The sequence below is a fragment of the Pelophylax lessonae genome (genome assembly GCF_965119305.1).
Source record: "Pelophylax lessonae genome assembly, chromosome: 13".
In the NCBI taxonomy this organism is placed as follows: Eukaryota; Metazoa; Chordata; class Amphibia; order Anura; family Ranidae; genus Pelophylax; species Pelophylax lessonae.
The window spans coordinates 54,535,321-54,559,555 of NC_138780.1; the positions used below are offsets into that span (position 1 = coordinate 54,535,321).

A 24,235-nucleotide genomic window follows, 5' to 3' on the forward strand; every position below is an offset into this window, starting at 1 on the left:
TAGAAGACTGGCATTTTAAACCTCATTTCTGTCCAGGATAGTTTTCAGTACTGTGATACTTTGGCCTCATTCACAGGGGTGTACCTATATGTATGTCGTGCTAAAGCCCCTCTTTACCCACACAGGATGCGCAAGTGTTTCATGCATCCACATGCAAGCAGTCACATTCATGTGTACACCTCCTGTGTACAATAGGTACATTTAGTTGGGCTCCTGCTGTGGCCTCAGGATCCAGGGTTCATTTTTTGTTAGGTAGGTTGGCAGTGCTCCAAGGACTAAGTCTCTGTCGCCTCTTCCTGGCTTCTAGAAGCTCCTTGAGATTTATCGAACTTAGATTGTGGAGGGGAAGGGATAAGGCTTGAATATTTATGGGGTCTCTTTCAATCCCTGGGTGGGGATGGCCCAGAAGGGGGAGGGATAGCCCTTAAGTATTCTGGAGCCTGGCCATGTGAGAGCAGAGTCCAGGGTCCTGTGGCCTAGGAGGGGACCTCTGTGCTGGGGGGTTCTACCTCCAGGCAAAAGGGTCCTGAGATGAAGAGTGCTAAAAGAGAGAGAACAGTGGTGGAAGCCTCACATCCCTTCAGCCTCAGCTAGGCTTAGCTGAGTCACTTTGGGAGCCATTGGCCTGTTCAGCAGTCACCACATGAGCTACAGGATCTTTACAGGGGACTGAATGAGTAGCCAGGTGCAATACCCAGCTAGCTACTGTATTTACAACGAGCAGCTTAAAGCCATTGAAGTCATCATAGCTATCCTACTCTGCTTGGGGATTCCAGTGAGGAGCCAGGTGCCTTGGCATTACTCTGAGGAGGGAGAGTACCTGCAGTCAGAAGTTTGGGATTGATCTTTTACCAGTCGGTCTATACAGTTTGTCCTACGGGAGCACATTCTTGTAATCTTTATGAAAGCCACAGACAGTTATTGCATGTCCTCAAGTTGTACTATACTACAGTTCTGGACATCCTTTTCCACCCTTTTTCCATCAAGGTTGATTCCCCTAATATACTAAAAACAAATCCCTTGGACTATTTTTTTGACCTCAGAGTGTGTGCTAAAAATACCTGTTGCCTGGCTATGCATGCAAAGGGGGACCCAAAATCCAGCAGCCCCTAAGGGGGTAGCACTACACATGTCTATTGGAACACAGCAGCTGCACAGACACAGCCACTGGTCCCAATTTTACAGCGAAGTGGGTGCAGGTGCATGTCCCAGAATGCGGATAGTATGTATATGAATGAGACATGAATGAGACATGAATGAGACTGCCTGCATATTTATGCACAGAACTTCTGTGCACCCTGTGCTGGCAAAGACGTCCCTTCGGTGCTTATATTAGGTAAAAACAAATGGCCACTGCCCCCACCTATAGGCCTTTGCATCAAGGAGCACATGGAAGGGCAACACATGTTAAACAAAACCAAAGAAAATTCCCAGCTCAACTTACCGACTGTCAGGAACCATAAACCAGACAGGGCCAGAAAGTTAAGTTAAAATCACACCTTTAATGAAATGACAAAAATAACACAGTTCAGGAACGTAGTCAAAAAACAGAAGCCAGGGTTTGGATGTCAGAGCGGGTAATCAGACGAGCCGGGGTCAGGATTCACTATGGTACATGTAAGGCAGCAAGGATCACTATGGTACATGGAAGAAAGGAAGGAATGATCACTGATACATGGAAGGCAGGTGTCACGATTACTGGGTCAGGCTCAGAGTCCAGTCACAGGAAGCAGCACAACCGTGGTCAACAAGCAGGGTCTGGTACACAAGAGATCAGCCGAAGTGAGGGAACAAGCAGAAGAATATTCATAGTCTTAGCTAAATATTGGCTAGGCCACCAGAATGAACGAGACAACAGTTCAGCAGTTTAAAGGCCCCAAAATGTCCTGCAAGCTTAGAGTCATGAACCAGTCTGAGGACTTCTAGCTGCGCACTTTGAGGGACATGGTTCTGAATCCAAAAGCCATTTCTAAAGGTGAGACTCAGGTCCTTGGGAGGATGTTTAAGGAGGGGATCAGAAGAGTAGCCATCTTTAAGCAAGGTCAAAAATTCTTTGGGATTAGTGGCTCCTAAAAAGTTCTTTTGAGAAAGAATGGTGCAGTCAGAGTTGCTTTCTTGAGGGGATTCAGACAAACTCAGTGACAGGGCATCAGCCTTGCCATTTCTTGAGCCAGGTCTGTAAGAAACGATGAAATTAAACCTGGAGAGGAATAAAGACCAGCGTGCTTGTCGTGAGGACAGTCTCTTTACAGAACGGATGAACTCTAAGTTCCGATGATCAGTAAGAACAGTCACTAAATGCTCAGCCCCTTCCAACAGTTGCCTCCATTCAGAGAAAGCTTCCTTTATCGCCAGCAATTATTTATTCCCAATGTCATAGTTCCTTTCAGCAGAGGACATCAACCGGGAAAAAGTAAGCACAGGGATGAAGCTGCATCTTTTCACCTGTACGCTGAGAAAGGATAGCTCCAACAGCAGAATCTGAGGCATCAACTTCTACAACAAAGGGCAGTTCAGGGTCAGGATGTACTAGAATTGGTGCAGAGGTAAAGGGTGTATTTAGTTTACAGAAAGCAGCTTGTGCCTATGTGAGGAGTTGTCCCTTCTTGGTTAACTGGGTAATTGGTGCAACCGCCTTGGAAATGTCCCTTATAAACTTTCTGTAGAAGTTGGCAAATCCAAGAAATCATTGAATTTCTTTAACATTCCTAGGAGCAGGCTATTCCACCACTGCTTTAATCTTATCAGGGTCCATGCTCAACCCTTCAGGGGAGATTATGTACCCCAGGAACTGAATCTTGGTCTGTTCAAATTCGCATTTCTCCAATTTGATGTACAGCTGATTCTTCCTCAGGCGCTCGAAAATAATGGATACGTGTTTGCGATGTTCCTGTGGAGAATCTGAAAAGATAAGAATATCATCTAAATAAGTAATCACAAATTGATCCAATAGATCTCGCAGCACATCATTAATAAAGTGTTGAAAGGTTGCTGGAGCATTGCAAAGACCGAAAGGCATGACCAAAGACTCAAAATGTCCATATCTGGTTCTGAAAGCAGTTTTCCATTCATCACCCTTACGAATGAGAATGAGGTTATATGCACCCCGTAAATCCAATTTAGTAAAGATCTTTGCAGAACAAAGTCTTTCCAAAAGCTTGGGGATTAGTGGGAGGGGATAGCGATTCTTGATAGTGATTTTATTTAATTCCCTATAATCAACGCATGGTCTAAATGTCTTATCCTTCTTCTCAACAAAGAAGAGAGCTGCCCCAGCAGGAGAGGTTGAGTATCTTATGAACCCCTTTGCCAGGTTTTCATCCAACCACTCCCTTAACACCTTTAATTCAGGTTCAGACATAGAATAGAGGCGGCCATAAGGAATCTCTGCCCCAGGTAAAAGTTCAATAGGACAGTCATAAGGGTGATGTGGGGGTAGCTGATCAGCATTCTTCTTATCACAAACATCATGAAATTCTCTGTATTGGGGTGGCAGGCCTTCATATCCAGGAACCATGTGTTCCTCCACCCGGAGATTCTCGACATGGGAGGAATCAGGTTGACAATGTCCTTTACAGTACTCGGATGCCAAAAGTTAAAACACGTGTTCCCCAATTGACAGAGGGGTTATGAATCGAGAACCAGGGGATACCTAGTTGATGGGAAACTTTGGTGATGAAATCAACTGAAAACATATGGTCTCCTGGTGATCAGGCTCAAAAAACAAACTAAGAGGAGCAGTTTCATGGGTAACTGGCCCGGAGGATAGGGGGAAACCATCAACAGTCTCCATATCTACAGGTAAAGATTTATTCCTTAATTCAATATGATGGTCTTGAGCAAATCCAATGTCCATAAAATTTCCAGAGTCCAACATGGCAGAGCAGGAAAAGTCAGCCCCATCAGAGAGTCGAATGGGAATTATAAAGTGAGTGGGCGGAGCTTGTATAAGATTGCTTTCTTCAAGTATTGGAGAAACTGACTGAGCGATGGAACTAATTTGTTCAATGTCTTTAACATCAGTTGCAGCAACTGTTCTCCTTAGCTTATTTGGACAGTTAATAGCATAATGTCCAGAGTCCCCACAATAAAGGCATACATTTTCACTTCGACGTCTTTCCTTTTCCTAAATAGTGATACCCCTTCTAATGGAATCAATCTGCATAGGTTCAGGGTTACTGGAATCATGAAAAACCTGAGAACTCTTCTGAGGAGGTTGACTAAAAGAAAAACGCATACCCTCAGTATTTCCCAGTATTCCCAGTCTTTCTTTTCTCCTTTCAGAAAGTCTCTGTTCAATACGGATGCACAATTGGATAAAGTTCTCCAGATCATCAGGGGTATCACCTCTAGCCAGTTCATCCTTTATTTGCTCAGAAAGCCCCTGCCGAAATTGGCTTCTTTGTGCTGCTGGATTCCAGGTTGTATCTGCGACCCAGCGCCTGAATTCAGTAGTGTATTCAGCCACGGAGCGTCGTCCCTGACGCAAATTATGCAGTTTGGCCTCAGCGGGAAGCACATCGATTTGGATCGTCAAAAACTTGGTCCATAGCTTTAGTAAAGGAGTGGAGATTATCTAAAATGATGTAATCTTTTTCCACATAGGGATAGGCCCAAGATAAAGCTTCCTCTGTCAGGAGATTGATAATAAACAGTACCTTCTTTCTTTCAGAGAAAAATAAATGCAAAACTGATTAAGGAATCCTCTGTAAAGCCAGCGGTTTCCATTGAATTTTTGTGGAAGAGGCATTCGAGCACTGGACTCAGAACTTGTGCCATTTAGGGAACTAAGATCCAACACCTGTTTCTTTAAGTCCTGAATTGCCTCTTGTTGATCTTTCACCACATTTTGCAGTTCTTTAAATTTTGCCTGATAAGTGACACCAAACTCTTGCAATTCAGAAATTTGCTGAGGGACAGTGGCAAGGGTAGCTGCTACTGTGGACTCCATTGTGGCCAGATAATTCTGTCACAATTACAGGGTCAGGCTCAGAGTCCAGTCGCATGAAGCAGCACAGCCGGGGTCAACAAGCAGGGTCTTCTGGATCAACTGCGGGTATAGGATTGTGTATAAGGTTGTGTTTTATTTACTGTTTTTATTGGTTGAGCCAGATGATCTTTTTTCAACGTAACTATGTGTAATGTGTATGTAATGACTCACTATGGTACATGGAAGACAGCAAGGATCATTATGGCACATGGAAGGGAGGAAGGATCACTATGGCCATCTTGGTACACCCCACACTGCCCAGCGGCAAACTGATTATATAGTACAATAGACTATTTCACTCGGTCGCGGTATATAAGGAGAGTTTACTGCTAAAATAAATATAAAATTCAGGACTTACATGGGTGTAAAAAGATGTCCGTAGCGCTGCTTCATGTTCTGTCACATTAGGAAAGCTATTGGAACGCATAGCGGCCATGTTGGAATGCATTGCCCATGCACAGTAAGTGGTTATCGTCCGAGCGTCACTTCCGGTTGCAGAATCTCATAGGTAGCTCTATGGGATTGTAGATAGCAATATAACTTTTGAAATACAGTCAGGTCCATAAATATTGGGACATCGACACAATTCTTATCTTTTTGGCTCTATACACCACCACAATGGATTTGGAATGAAACAAACAAGATGTGCTTTAACTGCAGACGTTCAGCTTTAATTTGAGGGTATTTACATCCAAATCAGGTGAAAGGTGTAGGAATTACAACAGTTTGTATATGTGCCTCCCACTTTTTAAGGGACCAAAAGTAATAGGACAATTGGCTGCTCAGCTGTTCCATGGCCAGGTGTGTGTTACTCCCTCATTATCCCATTTACAAGGAGCAGATAAAAAGGTCCAGAGTTCATTTCAAGTGTGCTATTTGAATTTGGAATCTGTTGCTGTCAACTCAATATGAAATCCAAAGAGCTGTCACTATCAGTGAAACAAGCCATCATTAGGCTGAAAAAACAAAACAACCCCATCAGAGAGATAGCAAAAACATTAGGTGTGGCCAAATCAACTGTTTGGAACATCCTTAAAAAGAAAGAACGCACCGGTGAGCTCAGCAACACCAAAAGACCCGGAAGACCCCAGAAAACAACTGTGGTGGATGACCAAATAATTATTTCCCTGGTGAAGAAAACACCTTTCACAATAGTTGGCCAGATCAATAACACTCTCCAGGAGGTAGGTGTTTGTGTGTCAAAGTCAACAATCAAGAGAAGACTTCACCAGAGTGAATACAGAGGGTTCACCACAAGATATAAACCATTGGTGGGCCTGAAAAACAGGAAGGCCAGATTGGAGTTTGCCAAACAACATCTATAAAAGCCTTCACAGTTCTGGAACAACATCCTATGGACAGATGAGACCAAGATCAACTTGTACCAGTATGATGGGAAGAGAAGAGTATGGAGAAAGAAAGGAACTGCTCGTGATCCAAAGCATACCACCTCATCAGTGAAGCATGATGGTGGTAGTGTCATGGCGTGGGCATGTATGGCTGCCAATAGAACTGGTTCTCTTGTATTTATTGATGATGTGACTGCTGACAAAAGCAGCAGGATGAATTCTGAAGTGTTTCGGGCAATATTATCTGCTCCTTTTCAGCCAAATGCTTCAGAACTCATTGGACGGCACTTCACAGTGCAGATGGACAATGACCCGAAGCATACTGCAAAAGCAACCAAAGAGTTTTTTTAAGGGAAAGAAGTGGAATGTTATGCAATGGCCAAGTCAATCATCTGACCTGAATCCTATTGAGCATGCATTTCACTTGCTGAAGAAAAAACTGAGGGGAAAATGCCCCAAGAACAAGCAGGAACTGAAGACAGTTGCAGTAGAGGCCTGGCAGAGCATCACCAGGGATGAAACCCAGCGTCTGGTGATGTCTATGCGTTCCAGACTTCAGACTGTAATTGACTGCAAAGGATTTGCAACCAAGTATTAAAAAGTGAAAGTTTGATTTAGGATTGTTAATCTGTCCCATTACTTTTGTTCCCTTAAAAAGTGGGAGGCACATATGCAAACTGTTGTAATTTCTACACTGTTCACCTGATTTGGATGTAAATACCCTCAAATTAAAGCTGAAAGTCTGCAGTTAAAGCACATCTTGTTTCATTTCAAATCCATTGTGGTGGTGTATAGAGCCAAAAAGATTAGAATTGTGTCAATGTCCCAATATTTATGGACCTGACTGTAAATAAGACCCCAAAAAAAAAAAATAAGACCCAAACAAACCATGGTTGAGTTCAAATGGCCACGGCCTTTATTATTGGTATAAAGTTCAAATGAAAAAACGTAAACATTTATAGTAGCTCAATATATACAGTATTTCCAGTAACAGTAACATCCATTAAAAACAACATAGCCACTACGACTCATGTTGCTATATGTATCAGCGAAGTATATAACCCTCCCCCTTTCAATCTAGAAAGGTGACCAAACCACATAACATTAAGACCACAACAGTGAGGGGGGGGGGAGCTCTCAGTTTGAAGCTCTTCTGGGACTGGTGACTGATAACCGTTAGAGCTGCCTTTTATAGGGGCTCAGACCCTTCCAGAATTTTCCAATTGTCGTGTGACCTGCCCTCTGGAAAATTGGTAAATTCAATAATAATCCAACCGACCTATTAAGGTCGGTTGATCCATATTACACATTATCCCTATTGATTTTCCCATCCTACTCCTAAACTCCACCTACTAGCCTAACTGCCTAAATGAAAAAGGGGGGGGGGGTGCAGGGAGCCTAGCAACTGCTCCGCTGTCACCATCCTATGAGTTCAGGGGTCTTAAACAGACACCCTTCACTGTCATTCTGATAGAACAGGGGCATACGCCAGAAACAGGCAGCCACGTACACCTGCAGCTGCCACCCTGTCGCAGTATATGTACAGTATATGTACTGTGACTGGTTGGCAAGTGGTTAATTGCCAGTGGTATTTGTCTTATGCAGCCTGAGGGGGTTAATGTATTTCCACTGATCACTGATGCATTAGTTACCGACCAGTGGCAGTTAATTAACCCCTTTGTGCTGCATTATTGGCACCAGTTTCAGTGTTAATTAACATTGGTTACACTGACACCGACACTAGTTGCTCTAATGCACCACAAAGGGGTTAATTAACTGCCACTGGTCGGTCACTAATGCATCAGTGATCAGTGGCAATACATTAACCCCCTCATGCTGCATAATACAAATACCATTGGTAATTAACCTTGCCTCCGCTCCCCCCACAAAGAGTTAATGATGGCAATCTGCTTACTTGTGGGATAAATAGTGCTTGCTTCCTCCCCGACACGGCGGGTCCTCTATGTCACAGCTTAGGCAGGCAACCTCTCTGCTCCTCTGGGTCCTTTCAAATCTCGACTCTAGCTGACAGCCAGCCTCTCAGTGATGTCACTACGTGACTATGTATGAACTTAGACACTAGCTGTAACAAAGTGAGCCCTTCACTTCCCTGTCTGCGGAGATACCCGCCTGACAGGTAAGTGACGGGCTCACTTTGTTACAGCTATTAGCGGCCGCTTGCCTGCCCGCCCGGTATGTTAATCACATACACTTCACCTGCGCCTTTTGCTGCGCCCCCCTTTCTCCACTAAATTGTGCCGTCCAGGGCATCCGCTCCTTCCGCCCCCCTTGTACCGGCCCTGGTTGCCCTTAATGATAGAAAACATATGTTGGTCCCATCTCCGTTTATTTTCACCAAATTAGGTAGGTGAAATTCAGATTGAAAATCCAGGACAAGGGATTCGTTACTGGCTGAGGGGTGGAATTAAATTATCAAGGCATGTAGCATCAAGTTACAGGGGTGGAAGTAATACATATTGTTTGTGCTTTTGGGATGTAGTTCACACCAACAGTCAGATTGTGTTGTTGTACTTGAAAGGAGATCTGACAGGAGGCTATCAGGTCAGGGTTAGGGAAATGTAATTAAATCTAACTAGTGATGAGCCGAACACCCCCCTGTTCAGTTCGCAAAAGAACATCTTGAACAGGGGAAATGTTCTAGCAGACATGCAAACACAAGTCCTCATTTTAAAGACTTATTTGTAAGTGACTATTAACCACCCCTGCTGGGCCAAGGATTCAAACCCACAGCCTCTCACTTGCTAGCCTGTTATTCTAACATTTACGTCACCAAGGTAGCTGAGTAACCTAAGACTCTCTCTGCCTAACAATTCTCTATCTGAGATTGACAGCTCTTTTATAGGGTTCTGACATCACCAGCGCCCAAAATCCATTGCTCAGGTGCAGTGAATAAATTACTGACGTCACTTCAAAAGGGGCAGGACAATTAATAGGTTTTAATTAAAATCCATAATTAATATTAATCACCCGCTGGCCTGGAGTTTCAAACTCACAGCCTTTTGTTTTCAAGTCCATTATTCTACCAGCTAAGCCACCGAACCAGCTGTTTAACCCTGGACCCTCTCTGGCTAACTAGCTTCTATCTGAGTTTGACAGCTCTTATATAGCAGTGGTTCCCAACTCCGGTCCTCGGGACCCACCAACAGGCCAGGTTTGCAAGATAACTAAATTACATCACAGGTGATCTAATTTGCTGCTCAGTGATTGCAGTATTCTAGTCTGCATCCCCCAAGGTACTACTTAAAATCTGGCCTGTTAGTGGGTCCCGAGGACCGGAATTGAGAACCACTGTTATATAGGGCTCTGACGTCGCCCCATAATCCATTGCTTTAGGTGCAGTGAATAAATTACTGACATCAGTAATTTATTCCCTGCACTTGAACAGTGCATTGTGGGACGCCTTGTGACGTCAGGTCACTGTATAAGAGCTGTCAAAATCAAAACAGCTCATTCCGCAGGAAGCGTCTGCCCCAAAGCACCCACCCCCCATTTTGAGGGCATGTGGCCTGGTATGGTTCAGGAGGGGGGGCGCTCGCCCCCACTCCCATCCTGGCCAGCCAGGCTGTGTGCTCCGATACGGGTCTGGTATGGATTGTAGGGGGAACCCCACGCCGTTTTTTTTTATTTTGGCCCGAGGGGCCTGGTATGGACTGGGGGGGAACCCCACGCCATTTTTTTCAGCAATACTGACATAAACTGATATAAACTGAAGTGCCTATATATAAATTTATATATACATATAAATAACTTTGATCTCAACAAACTAAAAAGCAAAAATCTCTCTCCCTGCTAGCAATATATTATTAATTATATAACAGGACATTCCACATACAAATCACCCGTTGGTCAAGGGATTTGAACTCACAACCATTGCAATTGCAGGTCTGGTATTCTACAAGCTACGCCACCATCAAGTACAGTTCAGTTCAATACACTGTCCCTGACTGACTAACTAACTAACTAACTCCTATCTCACCCTACACACATTGGATGGGATACAAGTTAGGGAGAGTGTATTAAAGAGGTTGTAAACCCACATTTTTGACATTTACCTATAGGTAAGCATACTGTATATTAAGGCTTACCTAAAGGTGCTATAAATGTCTCCTAAACATGCCCTGTTTAGGAGATATTTACAGTGCATGCAGCCGATGACGTCATGACGCCGATGACGTCAACCCGTGCCGTTCCTTCAGAACCCTATGCTGTGAACAGCGGCTCCCGCGCGCATGCACTTCGAAGGCTTCGTTTTTAGGTAAGTATTTCATAGTGAGCTAGTATGTGATGCATACTAGCTCATTATGCCTTTGCCTTTACAGTTTTTTTTTTTTTCTCGTATTTTTTTACGTGCGTTTACTTCCTCTTTAAGTTTAAGACAGCTTGGTGGCAGAATACCAGGCTTGCAAATGGCAATGATAAGAGCTGTGAGCTCAATTCCCCCTGCCAGCCAATGGTTTATTAATTGGAAATCAGAAGTCCGAGAGTCCATGATAATGCCAGAACTCAAAGTTCCCAAAGAAGCCCATTTGTTCATCACTTGACAAACAAGCAAACAGCCAATGTTCAAGTCAAACTTACATTCAACTCAAAGCTCATCCCTAAAGCTAACATAAAATAACTAGAAAAGCCTGGGGATTGACAAATATCAGACACCATAAGGACACCACAGTAGGTGGCATAAGATTTCCTGAAGGCTCCAGAAGCGTTGAACTAACAACTAAAAATGATTTTGTTTTTCAGGATGTGATGTATATGATGTTGGAGATCTACACTTTACCCAAGTTCCTAATGATAAGCTGTATAACAACACTGTAAAATACCCACGTACAGTTGGTCTTGCATGTCAGGTGTTGGCTGATGAAGTTAGTAGAGTAGTAGAAGCTGGTCACACTTGTGTAACTTTGGGAGGAGATCATAGGTAAGTCTGTTTACTACTATATTACAAGCATTAATACATGGCATTCCTCAATTGTCTTTGATCTTGAAATTTGTAAACTTACTTTGTGAAGTTGCCCACACATTTATTTCTTTGAATTCTGTGACACATATTCATTATACCCTGTGAGTAGACACTGCTGTGCTACACATTTTACAGAGTCTGCCTAATAAAATAAAGAGATGCTGAGAGGAGGAATTGGAATCACTGTTTGCAGGCAGCAGGGTAACATGGGGTATGTAGTCCTTAGAAATTTAAGGTAACTTGCAGAGGAGAAGCTGCAAAGCTTGCATGGAATCCAGGAAGTTGTGGAAAGGGATGACCCGCAGACAAGCAGAAGTCCTAATGAGAGAGGAGATTTTTCACACTTATGTTGGGGTGTCAAAAATAACTTGTTTGGATTTTTATTACAATGCTAATGATAAAAAATGAAAGTGTGTGCTGTAACCACAGAACTCCTTATGTGTAAAATCTGAGTCTGTTATTTGGAAAAATTGAAATGATGTCATAAATACACTCATCCACACCAATTACATACAGTTGAAAAAACCTAAAAGTATGCACCAACAAAAAGGTGTATGTGTGTGTGTGTGTGTTTATTTTTTACATTGATTAATTATGACAATTCTCACGTTTTTTTAATTTTGGAAGAAAAAAAATAGGCTCTTCATATTCACTTGAGTGAATAAATACTGAACACCTCTATGTTATAATTATCTCAGAGTTTTGGGAAATATTTGTTTGCCATGTGATCAGCTGTGTCCAAAGAAAGCTGATCACAGATGTAAACCTATGTCGGTTATCGGCTTTTCTTTCCTCACCCTGACAGCTGATAACTTTTTATTGGTTGAACTAGATGGACTTGTCTTTTTTCAGCCTAACTATGTAACTATGATAACCAGCTTCTGTTAAAGGGACATCTACATTGATAATCAGGGCACTGATTATCAGTGTCCTGATTATCAGTGCAGTTCCAACAGTGCTTATCAGTGCAGCCTCATCAGTGCACATCAGTGAAGAAGAAAAATTACCTGTTTGCAAAATTTTGTAACAAACTATGAAAAACGTTTTTATCAGTCTATTTTTGTTTGTTTAGCAAAACATGAAAAAAAAAAAACATTGGTGATTAAATACCACCAAAAGAAAGCTGTATTTGTGTGAAAAAAATTATAAAAATGTAATATGGGTACAGTGTTGCATGACCACACAATTGTCATTCAAAGTGTGACAGTGCTGAAACCTGAAATTTGGCCGGGGTAGGAAGGAGGTAAAAGTGCCCAATAGGCAAATGGTTAAATAAAGGCATACCGCCACACTTACAACAAAATCATGGGAAATGTACAGGGTAAGTGAGCCTTTGGTCTTCAGATGAAGTTTTAGGGTATATGTACAAGGGTCTGAGGGAGAGGCATGTGGATGGGGGGTTGCTAAGAACAGAGGGAGAGGTGTGTGGATTAAGGGGGGCTGAGAACAGAGGGAGAGGTGTGTAGATTGGGGGGGGGGGGCTGCTTAGAACAAAGGCAGAGGTGTGTGGAATGGGAGGGGGTGCTGAGAACAGAGGGAGAGGTGTGTGGATTGGAGGGGGGAGAAGGTGCTGAGAACAGAGAGAAAAGTGTGTTGATTGGGGGGGGGGGGGGTGAGGTGCTGAGAACAGAGGGAGAGGTTTGTGGATTGAGGGGGGGGGGGGGGTTTGCTGAGAACAGAGGGAGAGGTGTGTGGATCAGGGGGATGAGGTGCGGGGAACAGAAGGAGAGGTATGTGGATGGGGGTGAGATGCTGAGAGACAGAGGGAGAGGAGGGGGCGGGGAGGGGGGGAATGCTGAGAACAGAAGTAAAGGTGCATGGATGGGCGGGGGGGGGGGGCTTCTGGGAACAGAGAGAGAGGTGTGTGAACGGGTGGGGAGGGGGGGGGTTCTGAGAACAGAGAGAGAGGTGTGTGGATGGGGGGGGGGTTCTGAGAACAGAGGGAGAGGTGTGTGAACGGGTGGGGGGTGGGGCGTTCTGAGAACAGAGGGAGAGGTGGGTAGATGGGGGGGCAGAGAAGGGGCCATTCAATATTAAAATGCACATCTTTTTGCAGGTAAAAAAATGTGTATTTATTATTTTTTTTATTAGCAGCCTGTACAGCATTGCACCCGCGCTCAGCAGATCACGGGTGCAATGCAGGTCCCTTGTCAGTGTAATCTGTCAGCTACTACCTCATAAGCAGTCACACACTGACAGGAAGCATCAATAAACTGCCTAGAGCGCTCAACAGCAAAGGCTGTCGTTACTTGTAGTTTCTCATTCACAGAACTATGTGAATGAATGATGGGGCCAGGTGGGCTGATCACCGGCCGGCCGCGTCCTTTATACATTGTAATAGCCGGTGTAGAAGAAGATCCCTGGCCTACTGTCACAGTGGGGACTTGGAGGGGCACGGGGGCAGTTGCAGCAGTAATATACTATTGTACCATGTTATAAAAGGTGAACTTATTGGAATATCATACTGGCGCAATGAAGATGAAGGGCTACATCTCGTAGGTAGTGGGATATCATGAGAGCAAATGGAAAGATCAATAAAAAATTCAATATACATTCAAAATGAATCTTTCCAAATAATCGTTCGAAGTTGATCCTTGATGATGTTCATGTGCTGGCTCTTTAAAATGGCTGCTCAATGTGCAAGCAAGAAGCGTCTTATGAATACACACAAGGGCCATCTGAGTGTAGCACATCAAGTATTTATTTGGTAAGAGGTATACAAGTATTCACAAAAGGAGCAAGAAAGAAGCAATAGTTCCTTATCCCACCCACTCAGCGCTTATGTAATGCAATTCTCAAAGGATCAAACATATACAACTAGCCAAACAGCCAGATGTAAGTTCTCATGTGCCAGTATTCCCAATAAAGCAGCCGCTATACTCAGATCATGACATGTAAAAAGGTGCGTATAGGAGCCACAGCCCACATAAACACTAGCAGCGCTAGAAAAACAACCTCTAACCGGGTTGAGGGTGTATGGCAAAATGGTGGTTATAATGAAGCCAAAGTTCATAAGTCCTTGGTGTTCTCAGGGTGAAGTCACATGAAAGATAGGGTGCATAGGAAACTTGTTATATAGTGTTGAACAAGACTTCTTTGCTGGTCACTCTGCGACTACCATATCCTTCACCTCACCACTGTGCTCCCCCCCTTGAGAGTGGACACGTACCCTTAACGCTAGGGTCTAGCGCTTTGTTCAACAGATGATCCTCCACTCCCAGATGGCGATCCCCTCAGGACTCCACTCCAACCGGTAGAGATATGAACAGCACCTCCTCCTCTCCTCTCACATAAAGGGGGACAAATGGGGACCCATAGTGTAATATGTACAAACAAGACTTTATTAAAAAGGTTAAAATCACACTCACATGAAATCGGATATGGTCAAGCGAAACAAATGTCCAAGGCACAAAACCCGGTCCTCCTGCTGCAAACGTTGTCCCCACTGAGCCACACGGTACAGGTGATCCAGCCACCTGATCGCGACGTTGCCCGGACTCAATGGGCGTTATAACTGGGGATCCTCTGGGGTGTCCTTGGTATGCAACTGAATGGCCGCGTGCTCACGTTCTGACGCGTTTCGTCGGCACTGGACTTCTACTGAGGGCGTGAGCACGCTGCCTCTTCTCCTCATATTTATACCCTTTTGGGGAGGGGGGTGTGTGTGCTTGATGCTGGGCGGAGAACTCCACGTGGGCGGCCGGAAACTAATCCGCCACCACTAAGCATGCCACTCACGTTGGCGGCCGGAAGCTACTACGCCGCTGGTCTCCAAGTCCGCTCATCCGGACATTGGAGACACCGGAAGTGACGCAACAAACCCCGCCCTTTCCCTGCGTCTACCAATCCGGACGTCAGGGAGAGCGGAAATGACGTCACGCATCTCGGCAGGCCCTCAAGGCAGGAAACAGGAAGTGGAGCTTGCAGCCACCCTGTTGCCGAGACCGGAAGCCGGAAGTGGAGCTCAAGGCCGCCACGTCGCACACCCACAAGTACACAGGGCAAAAATCTAATTGAATTAGACTACATTAGGGTCCCGCCCCCGCCACAACCCAATCCCTCGATAAGGATGGATACATGGCCATACCTGCGGACAGTGGGGACATCGCCTGTGTAAAATTGACTCATTCAATCCCCAACATTACATACAATTGACACATACTCAGATTACATGCATCTGTTATTCCATAACAGATACAAGTATAAACACAGAAGATGTGAGTATATTTAACACATGCTAATGTTACACATATCAGATATCCCATATCAACTATACAATTGAACAAAGGGGGTACTTGGACTATTTCTACCAAAGCCTGATAATGCCTATCAGACTTTACCACATGGGTATTATATATATCTCTATAAAGGAATAGTGTATAGATGGAACCAATCCTAAGTTCCCTTTGTTAGTTATCTCAATAGTTTCCTAAGACATAATCACTACATGAGACGATATTAAATACTGTACCCCACATACTGGGGATATCGCCACAAATGACGCCCTAAATTGATGCATCAATCAAAAAGCATGTGCTAATATCCAGAACAGGGCTAAAGTAACAAAATTAAAATAATTAATAAATGATTAATATATCAGACCAAATAGGCCTGCTGTCACCAGGCCTGCTGTCACCCGTCATTCTCAATATACCGGACTCCACACCAAGGTGGAGCACTATAGATCCAGGAAATATTACAGCCATCCTCGTGGCCAACTAACAAAAAAACGTAATAACTGGATAAAAAGGATAACCACATAGAGCCACTAAAAGAGGGCATCTATCCTCCAATTGTATAAAAAAGAAGCTCAAATGGGAACTACCCACAGGGTGCCCATGAGCTATTGGACATACAGTACTGGTAGGTCAGAAGAAAAGAAGGGGGGGGGGGGGTTGGTAGTTTTATAGAAAAATTACACACATATATTACTACCAGTAGGGACAAGATTCCAATTGCAAAGCGTCTAGTGTTGATACCTCTGGGCTAGTAATCGCTAATGAAGCAGTTTATATCCAGCTCCACGTTCATACCATTGGGGGCTAATGCGTTGGTTTGATAGATCCAGAAAGTTTCTCTTTTTGAGAGCTCCCTGACTCTATTGGAGCCCCTCCATACCTGTTCCACCTTCTCAATTCCCCAGAAAAGTAACCCCGAAGGGTCCTTATTGTGATGGTACTTAAAATGCAGGGGAACACTATGGTATTTATAGCCCTTTCGAATGTTCCCTATGTGTTCTGAGATCCTTTTACCCAGGGTTCTCTTTGTCCGACCAATATAGATCAACCCGCAAGGACACTGCAGGCCATATACCACATGTGTGGATCTGCAGGTGATCAGGTCTTGAATCTCAAAGGAACGTCCATTAGCAGATGATGTAAAGGACGTATACCCCCTCAGATGAACATCAACCTGCCTACAGGCCTTACAATGTCTACAGGAATAAAACCCAACTCTGTTATCCCAAAAAAACTTTGGTTTTACAGGTGGGTCAAGAACTTTTTTAACCAGTCTGTCCCCGAAACTTGGGGCCTTTCGGTAGATAAAGACTGGTTTCTCAGGGATCATTTTTCCTATAAACTTGTCCATTTGCAAGATGTTCCAATTTTTTCGGAAAATTTGCTCCACCTCTTTATGCTGGATGTTGAAATCTGTTATGAACCCCCACTGATGTCTCTCATTGGGCGTTTTGATTTTATCATTCAAGCACTCGCTTTGTGGAATTTTACCGATCTCGTTCATTGTTTGTTCGAGATCTTTTATTTGATAACCCTTTTCACAAAAGCGTTTCTTGATCACCGTTGCTTGTTGTTGGTAATCTAAGTCAGCAGTACAGTTCCTTCTCACACGAAGGAACTGTCCTTTGGGGATATTCCTTAAAGCGGAGTTCCACCCTGGATTTGTTTTTTTTTTTTTTAATACCCCCGGGACAGTCAGGGCTAGTGCATTCCACAATGGCTAGCCTCTGATCTGTCCCGGGTTGCACTTACCTGCAAGACGAAATACTTACCTTGCAAACGTCTTGTCCAGCGCTGCCATCTCAGATGTGGGCAGCTTGAAGCCAGCGCGTCCTCTTCGGCGTCTTCTTCCGCCTTCTGTGGTCCCACGATGCTCTGCGCCGGCCCCGACGTCACTTCCGGGTCGCGCGCGTCACCCCTCCACAGCTTCTGGGCATGCCCAGAAGCTGTTTAGAAGGGGATGACGCGCGCGACCCGGAACTGACGTCGGGGCCGGTGCAGGCGCAATGATTCCTGGGAGCTATGACGTCCAGCTCCCAGGAATCATTGCAGAGCCAGGAAGTGACGACGGGCCGCGGCCGAGGAAGGAGGAAGAAGGAAGTAAGGTAAGTATATTTTCTTCGCTACGAGGTAAGTAAAAAAAAAAAAAAAATATGCGATTATCCATTTCTTTTTCAGGTGACCCGGAGCGAGAAGATGGAGGTAAGTATAAAAATAGGGTGGAACTCCGCTTTAACCATGTGCTATGATGTCCACTGTGCACAGGTAAATAACCATTCCGGTCCGTTGGCTTAAAATAAGCCAACGATACTAGATTGGAACCCTGAATCATAATTTCAACATCTAGATAATGGATCTTCATCCTGCTCCAGTTAAACTCTAGCATTATATTGTTCTCATTGGTGTTGAGATCATTTGCAAACGATACCAAAGAGGCTTCGCTACCCGCCCATACAAAAAAAAGATCATCGATGTATCTTTTGTATAGGACAAGCTCGTCCCTGGCGGCGGCATAGATGTAGCGATCCTCCCATTCCCCCATGAAGAGATTCGCTAGGCTCGGGGCATACTTAGCCCCCATGGCAACGCCCTTCCGCTGAGAGAAGAACGTGCCCCCATACCAGAAATAGTTATGGGACACGCAGTATTGCAGTATTGAGCCTAGGAATCTCCTCTGGGGGAATGGGATACCACGTATACCTCTCCCTGTGGTAATTCAACCCCTCTGATCATAGTAAGAAAATCTTTTGTATCTCTCAGATAAGATCTGAGAGATTGGACACTGTCCTGCAAAAAATGATCGAGGTACTGCCCAATTCTGGAGGTGACCGAATTGATGCTATTCACTATCGGTCTAGGTGGAGGATTTGTATCACTTTTGTGGATCTTGGGAAGCGTATATATAGTAGGAATTCTACTATAGCTCAGCACCAAAAACCTTCTTTCCTTTTTTGTGAGTATTCCATCCTGATAGCCAATGGTAACTAGACTTTCCAATTCTCTCCTGTAAGCCAAAGTTGGATTGCCTGGTAGGACCCCATAGGTGGATGTATCCGATAGCATCTCAGACAATTGTTGATCATAAAAACTCTTGTCTAAGATAACCACCCCACCACCCTTATCAGCCAGCCTGATAATAATATCTTTGCGTTTCTCTAGCAATTCCAGGCCCTCTCTGATGTACCGAGGATTCACATCCTTCTTAGGTACTATACTTTCCAAGTCTCGAAGGACCGATTGCTTGAACACTTCGATACAATGATTGGCCGGCTGAGGTGGATTATAGAGTGATATGTTTTAAAGGCCACTATCTTTACCTATTAGGCCATTATCAACATACTGAGTTTTTTTCAAAACATTTCTACTGGGGTTTAGAAAATGCTGCTTCAAATTGATTTTTCTGATGTATTTGTGGATATCCACATAAACATTAAATTTGTTAATTGGCCTTTGGGCTGCGCATTTTAACCCTGCGTTAAGTATGTTGGTCTCTTTTTTGGTAAGAGTGATGTTTGTCAGGTTATATATACCCTTTACTCCTTTTCTCTCCTTCTTTTTTTGGTGTTTAAATCCGCCTCTGCATCCTCTTGTTGTATGTCTACCCTGGGCCAGGGGCGGTCCCTTTGGTTGTCCAGATGGGGAAGCTGAGGCCTCCAGGAGTCCGTTTGGGCCCCTGTAGGTCTCCCTCTCCACGGTTTCCCCCTCCTTCTCCTGCCTCTGCCCCTTCCTCCCCTCCAGGGAAACAAATATGCACAATTCACTATGTGATAAAGCATGTAGCGCTGTAAAGCAAGTCCCCCTGTGGGAAGGGATGTCTCAGGATGGCCTCTGGATGTCAGCCCTTCCAATGTACAGCAAGGAGTCTGCACGGCTTCTCTTGACGATCACTTCCGGGTGCAGGAGGGTTGCCAAGGTGACACGTTTACGGAGCATGTGCTCCTTCTTCAGGCATTACAGCACCATGTCAATTGTGGGCTTAAGTAGGACTGGAGCAGTCTCCCCTGGGTCCAAAGAATCAAGGCTAGCAATGATCGTTTCCAGTGTAAAACTGGACTATCAAATTGACATTTGTATTGCTTGATTTAAAGGTCATGAAAGGTGCATATTCATATTAAAATAAAAGCATGTATGAAGAAATGTAAAAACATGTCAAACAGAATATGGAAAATATATACAATTATTTTAAAAGCGATATTTTGAAGGATATTTTAAAAAACATATGTGAATAACAATTAAAAAACTGTGTGAATAGATTTTGCAGCCCATGTGTGGAGAAATTTAAAAAACCTGCGTGGAGAATTTTAAAACACATGTGTGGAAAATGTTTAAAAAATCTCAGCAATGGACAATTTATTATGAATATGGATAGGTCTCTCTATGTGACAGTCTAGAAAACAACTTTAAATTTCAATTTGGGATATTCACGTGGGATATTAATGTTAAGAATGATGGTAAAAATAATAATAAAAAATAAAAATAATAATAATAGCAATAATAAAAATAGACATAAAAATAATAAAAATATTAGTGATAATCAAAAAAAATAAAATAAATATATATATATATATAAAAGAAAAATATGCAAATTAATTAACGTATTGGTTTTGCTTTCCTCATTCAGCCCCCCCACAGGTACTAAAGTATCAGGGGAATAATTCCAATAGGTTTCTCTCTGGCAGAGACGTTTAAAACGTTTTTGAAATAGATTCAATGATCCACACCTTGAGGCCCAAGGAGGATTTTTGGTGATTTTTTAAGAAATGTCGGGGAACGCTGTGCTTGTCAATACCACCCTCTACAAAGTGTCATTGTTCCCCGAACCTCTTTCTCAAGGTGCGGATTGTCATGCCCGCATAATGTAGGCCACAGGGGCAAGATAGGCAGTATATTACGAACTCTGTGGAACAATTGAAAAAATTCTTAATTGTATAAGTACAATCTTTGACCACAAATTATTTTTGTCCATGGGTAACATGTTTACACATTAGGCAAAGTGCTTTACGGCATTGGTACATGCCTGTCAGTGGGAAAAGGCAGGGCCTTGTACTGTTCGGTCCTGGTGTACATTTAAGTTTGCTAGGGACCACTAAGCCATTAATAATCCTAGCTTTCCTGTAAGCTACTTTGGGTTTTGACGATAATACATCTTTAAGATGCGGGTCCTCCATAAGTATTAGCCAGTGTTTGGTCAGCACTTTTTCCATCTTTTTGAATTTAGTATGAAACTGTGTCAGGAACCGAGGTACACTCTCTGAATTCTCCTTTATTCCTCTTTTTGTCTATTTTGGACCTGCTAGATACGTGGTGTACGCCGCGACCAAAAGAGGTTCTGGAAATTGTTTTTCAGTGAATTTTTGTTTTAGTAATGCACTTTGCTCCATGTAATCTTTTCCATTTGTGCAATTACTTTGCAAAGGGCAATACTGGCTTTTTGGAATATTTTGGATCCATCTGGGATAGTGACAGCTAGAGATGGACGAACATCGGCCAGGGCGGTTCGCGAACGTCAGCCGCAAATTTTCTCAAAAGTCCGCGAACCGCAAGTCCGCGGCGGGCCCCATTGACTTTAATGGGAGGCGAACTTTAAAAACCTTTAGGTCATATTTGCAGTCACAAAAGACGTACTAGCTGTGCACAAATAGTCCCAGCACATGGACAATGTCATAACAGAAGTATTGCAATTGGAAAAGTTGCCCTAAATTTTATTTTTATTTTTTTACAGCAAAAAATTATTATTTTTTTTTCATAAATCAGCCAGAACTGACAGCAGCCGGTAAATACATGTATAATACATATAGGGTCCATTCACACATCTGTAAAATGGGTCTGCATCCATTCCACAATTTGGCGGAACCTTTACAGACCCATTGATTTTCAATTCTAGTCTGAAAAATTAGGCATTCACAGGATAAAGAAGTAAGTGTCAGCCATTCCAGGCCCCAACAATTAGCCCACATGCGTTTACCTGACAGCTAAGAATGTAGTATTCTGTGGCTGAAGGTACATTAGGCATTCACAGGATACAGAAGTAAGTGTCAGCCAGTATTGGCCCCAAAAATTAGCCCACATGGGTTTACCTGACAGCTAAGAACATAGTATTCTGTGGCTGAAGGTACATTAGGCATTCACTGGATACAAAAGTAAGTGTCGGCCAGTATAGGCCCCAAAAATTAGCCCACATGGGTTTACCTGAAAGCTAAGAATGTAGTATTCTGTGGCTGAAGGTACATTAGGCATTCACAGGATACAGAAGTAAGTGTCAGCCAGTAAAGGCCCCAAAAATTAGCCCACGTGGGTTTAACTGACAGCTAAGAACTTAGTATTTGATGGCTGGAGGTACATTAGGCATTCACAGGATACAGAAGTAAGTGTCGGCCTGTATAGGCCCCACAAATTAGCCCACATGGGTTTAATTGACAGCTAAGAATGTAGTATTTGGTGGCTGGAGGTACATTAGGCATTCACTGGATACAGAAGTAAGTGTCGGCCAGTATAGGCCCCAAAAATTTGCCCACATGGGTTTAAATGACAGCTAAGAACATAGTATTTGGTGGCTGGAGGTACATTAGGCATTTACAGGATACAGAAGTAAGTGTCGGCCTGTATAGGCCCCAAAAATTAGCCCACATGGGTTTAATTGACAGCAAAGAACGTAGTATTTGATGGCTGGAGGTACATTAGGCATTCACATGATACAGAAGTAAGTGTCGGCCAGTATAGGCCCCAAAAATTAGCTCACATGGGTTTAACTGACAGCTAAGAATGTAGTATTTTGTGGCTTAAGGTTCATTAGGCATTCACAGGATACAGAAGTAAGTGTTGGCCTGTATAGGCCCCAAAAAGTAGCCCACATGGGTTTAACTGACAGCTAAGAATGTAGTATTCTGTGGCTGAAGGTACATTAGGCATTGACAGGATACAGAATTAAGTGTCGGCCAGTATTGGCCCCAAAAATTAGCCCACATGGGTTTACCTGACAGCTAAGAACATAATATTTGATGGCTGGAGGTACATTAGGCATTCACAGGATACAGAAGTAAGTGTCGGCCTGTATAGGCCACAAAAATTAGCCCACATGGGTCTCCTCAGAGATCCATGCCTCATTCATTTTTATAAATGTGAGGTAGTCTACACTGTCATGAGCTAGACGAGTGCGCTTATCGGTCATGATCCCCCCTGCTGCGCTGAACGTCCTTTCGGACAGGACACTGGACAGGGGGCAAGCCAACATTTCCATTGCAAATTGTGCAAGCTCTGGCCAGAGGTCAAGCCTGTCCACCCAGTAGTCCAGGGGTTCATCACTCCTCAGAGCGTCCACATCGGCCGTTAACCCAGTGCAGTCGGACACCTGTCGGTCTAGGCGTTCCTTGATGCTGGATCCGAAGTACAGCTGTCGATGGTTCGGCTGAAAGAAGGATCTCATATCTGAAGTGACCAAGACATCTTCAAATCGCCCTCTTCTTTCAGGCGCTGTTGGATTGCTACCCGCAACTGTCTCTCTGTGACTGGAAATTCCTCTGCCAGCGCACGCAAAAGCAGAATGCAGCATTTCACGCAGCAAGGCCTGGAAGTGCTGCATTCTGACCACCCTCTGTGATTGTGGTAACATTTCCGCCATTTTTTGTTTGTACTGGGGGTCTAAATACGTTGCCACCCAGTACTGGTCCTTGGCCTTTATGCTTTTTATACGGGGGTCCCCCTTAAAACACTGGAGCATGAAGGCCCCCATTCGCACTAAACTGGAAGCGGTGAAGTGGCCTGCTTCCAGCTCATCATCCAGGATAATGTCGTCCTCGTTCTCCTCCCCCCCAACCACGGATAACACCAGGGATCCCAGAAAGGTTTAAAGCATGCTATTCTTGCTCCTCCTCATCCCCCCCGGCACCATCCTCCTCTGACTCCTCTTCAGACTCCTGCTGTTGATTTGTCTCAGATGGAGTAGCACCCACTGGGAATTCATCCAACATTGCGACTTTCTCATATTCCTGCTCCTGCTCCTCGACGGCTTGATCAATGACACGACGCAATGCGCGCTCCAGAAAGAAGGCGTAAGGTACGATGTCACTGGTGGCATCCTGTCCGTGACTGACCAGTTTGAGGATCTCATCGAATGGCCGCAGAAGTCTGCATGCGTCCCGCATGAGCAGCCACTGGCGAGGTGAAAAAAACCCAAGCTCCCCAGAACCTGTCCTGCCGCAGAGTTCGTACAGGTAGTCGTTAAGTGCACATTTCTGCTGGAGCAGCCTATCAACATATGCAACGTTGAGTTCCATCGCGTCGGGCAGTCACAAATAAGACACCTGACGGGCAGGTTGTGTCGCCGCTGAATGTCAGCAAGGCGAGCCATGGCTGTGTAAGATCTTCTGAAATGGCCCGAGATTTTCCTGGCCTGGCCCAAGACATCCTGGACCCCAGGGTATTTGGCAATGAATCGCTGCACCACCAAGTTCAGGACGAGTGCCATGCATGGCACGTGTTGTTATTTTGCCCTGTTTCAGCGCGCTCAGCAGATTGGCACCGTTATCGCACACCACTTTACCAACTGTCAAATTCAGCGGTGTCAGCCACTGATCTGCCTGTGAACGCAAAGCTGAAAGGAGTGCAGGACCAGTGTGGCTCTTGGCTTCCAGGCACAACAGACGCAGCACAGCATGGCAGCGTCTCACCTGGCATGTGG

General features: G+C 44.2%; 1 protein-coding gene across 3 annotated transcripts in view; it reads left to right on the top strand.

The window, feature by feature from the left end:
• Positions 1 to 24,235, top strand: part of ARG2 (arginase 2) — a 300,598-nt gene that overhangs the window by 53,792 nt on the left and 222,571 nt on the right. For all 3 annotated transcript variants that reach the window (XM_082275611.1, XM_082275610.1, XM_082275612.1), the window contains exon 3: positions 11,101 to 11,278. In XM_082275611.1, coding sequence (XP_082131737.1) covers positions 11,101 to 11,278 — 178 coding nt within the window. The remainder of the gene's footprint in view (positions 1 to 11,100; positions 11,279 to 24,235) is intronic.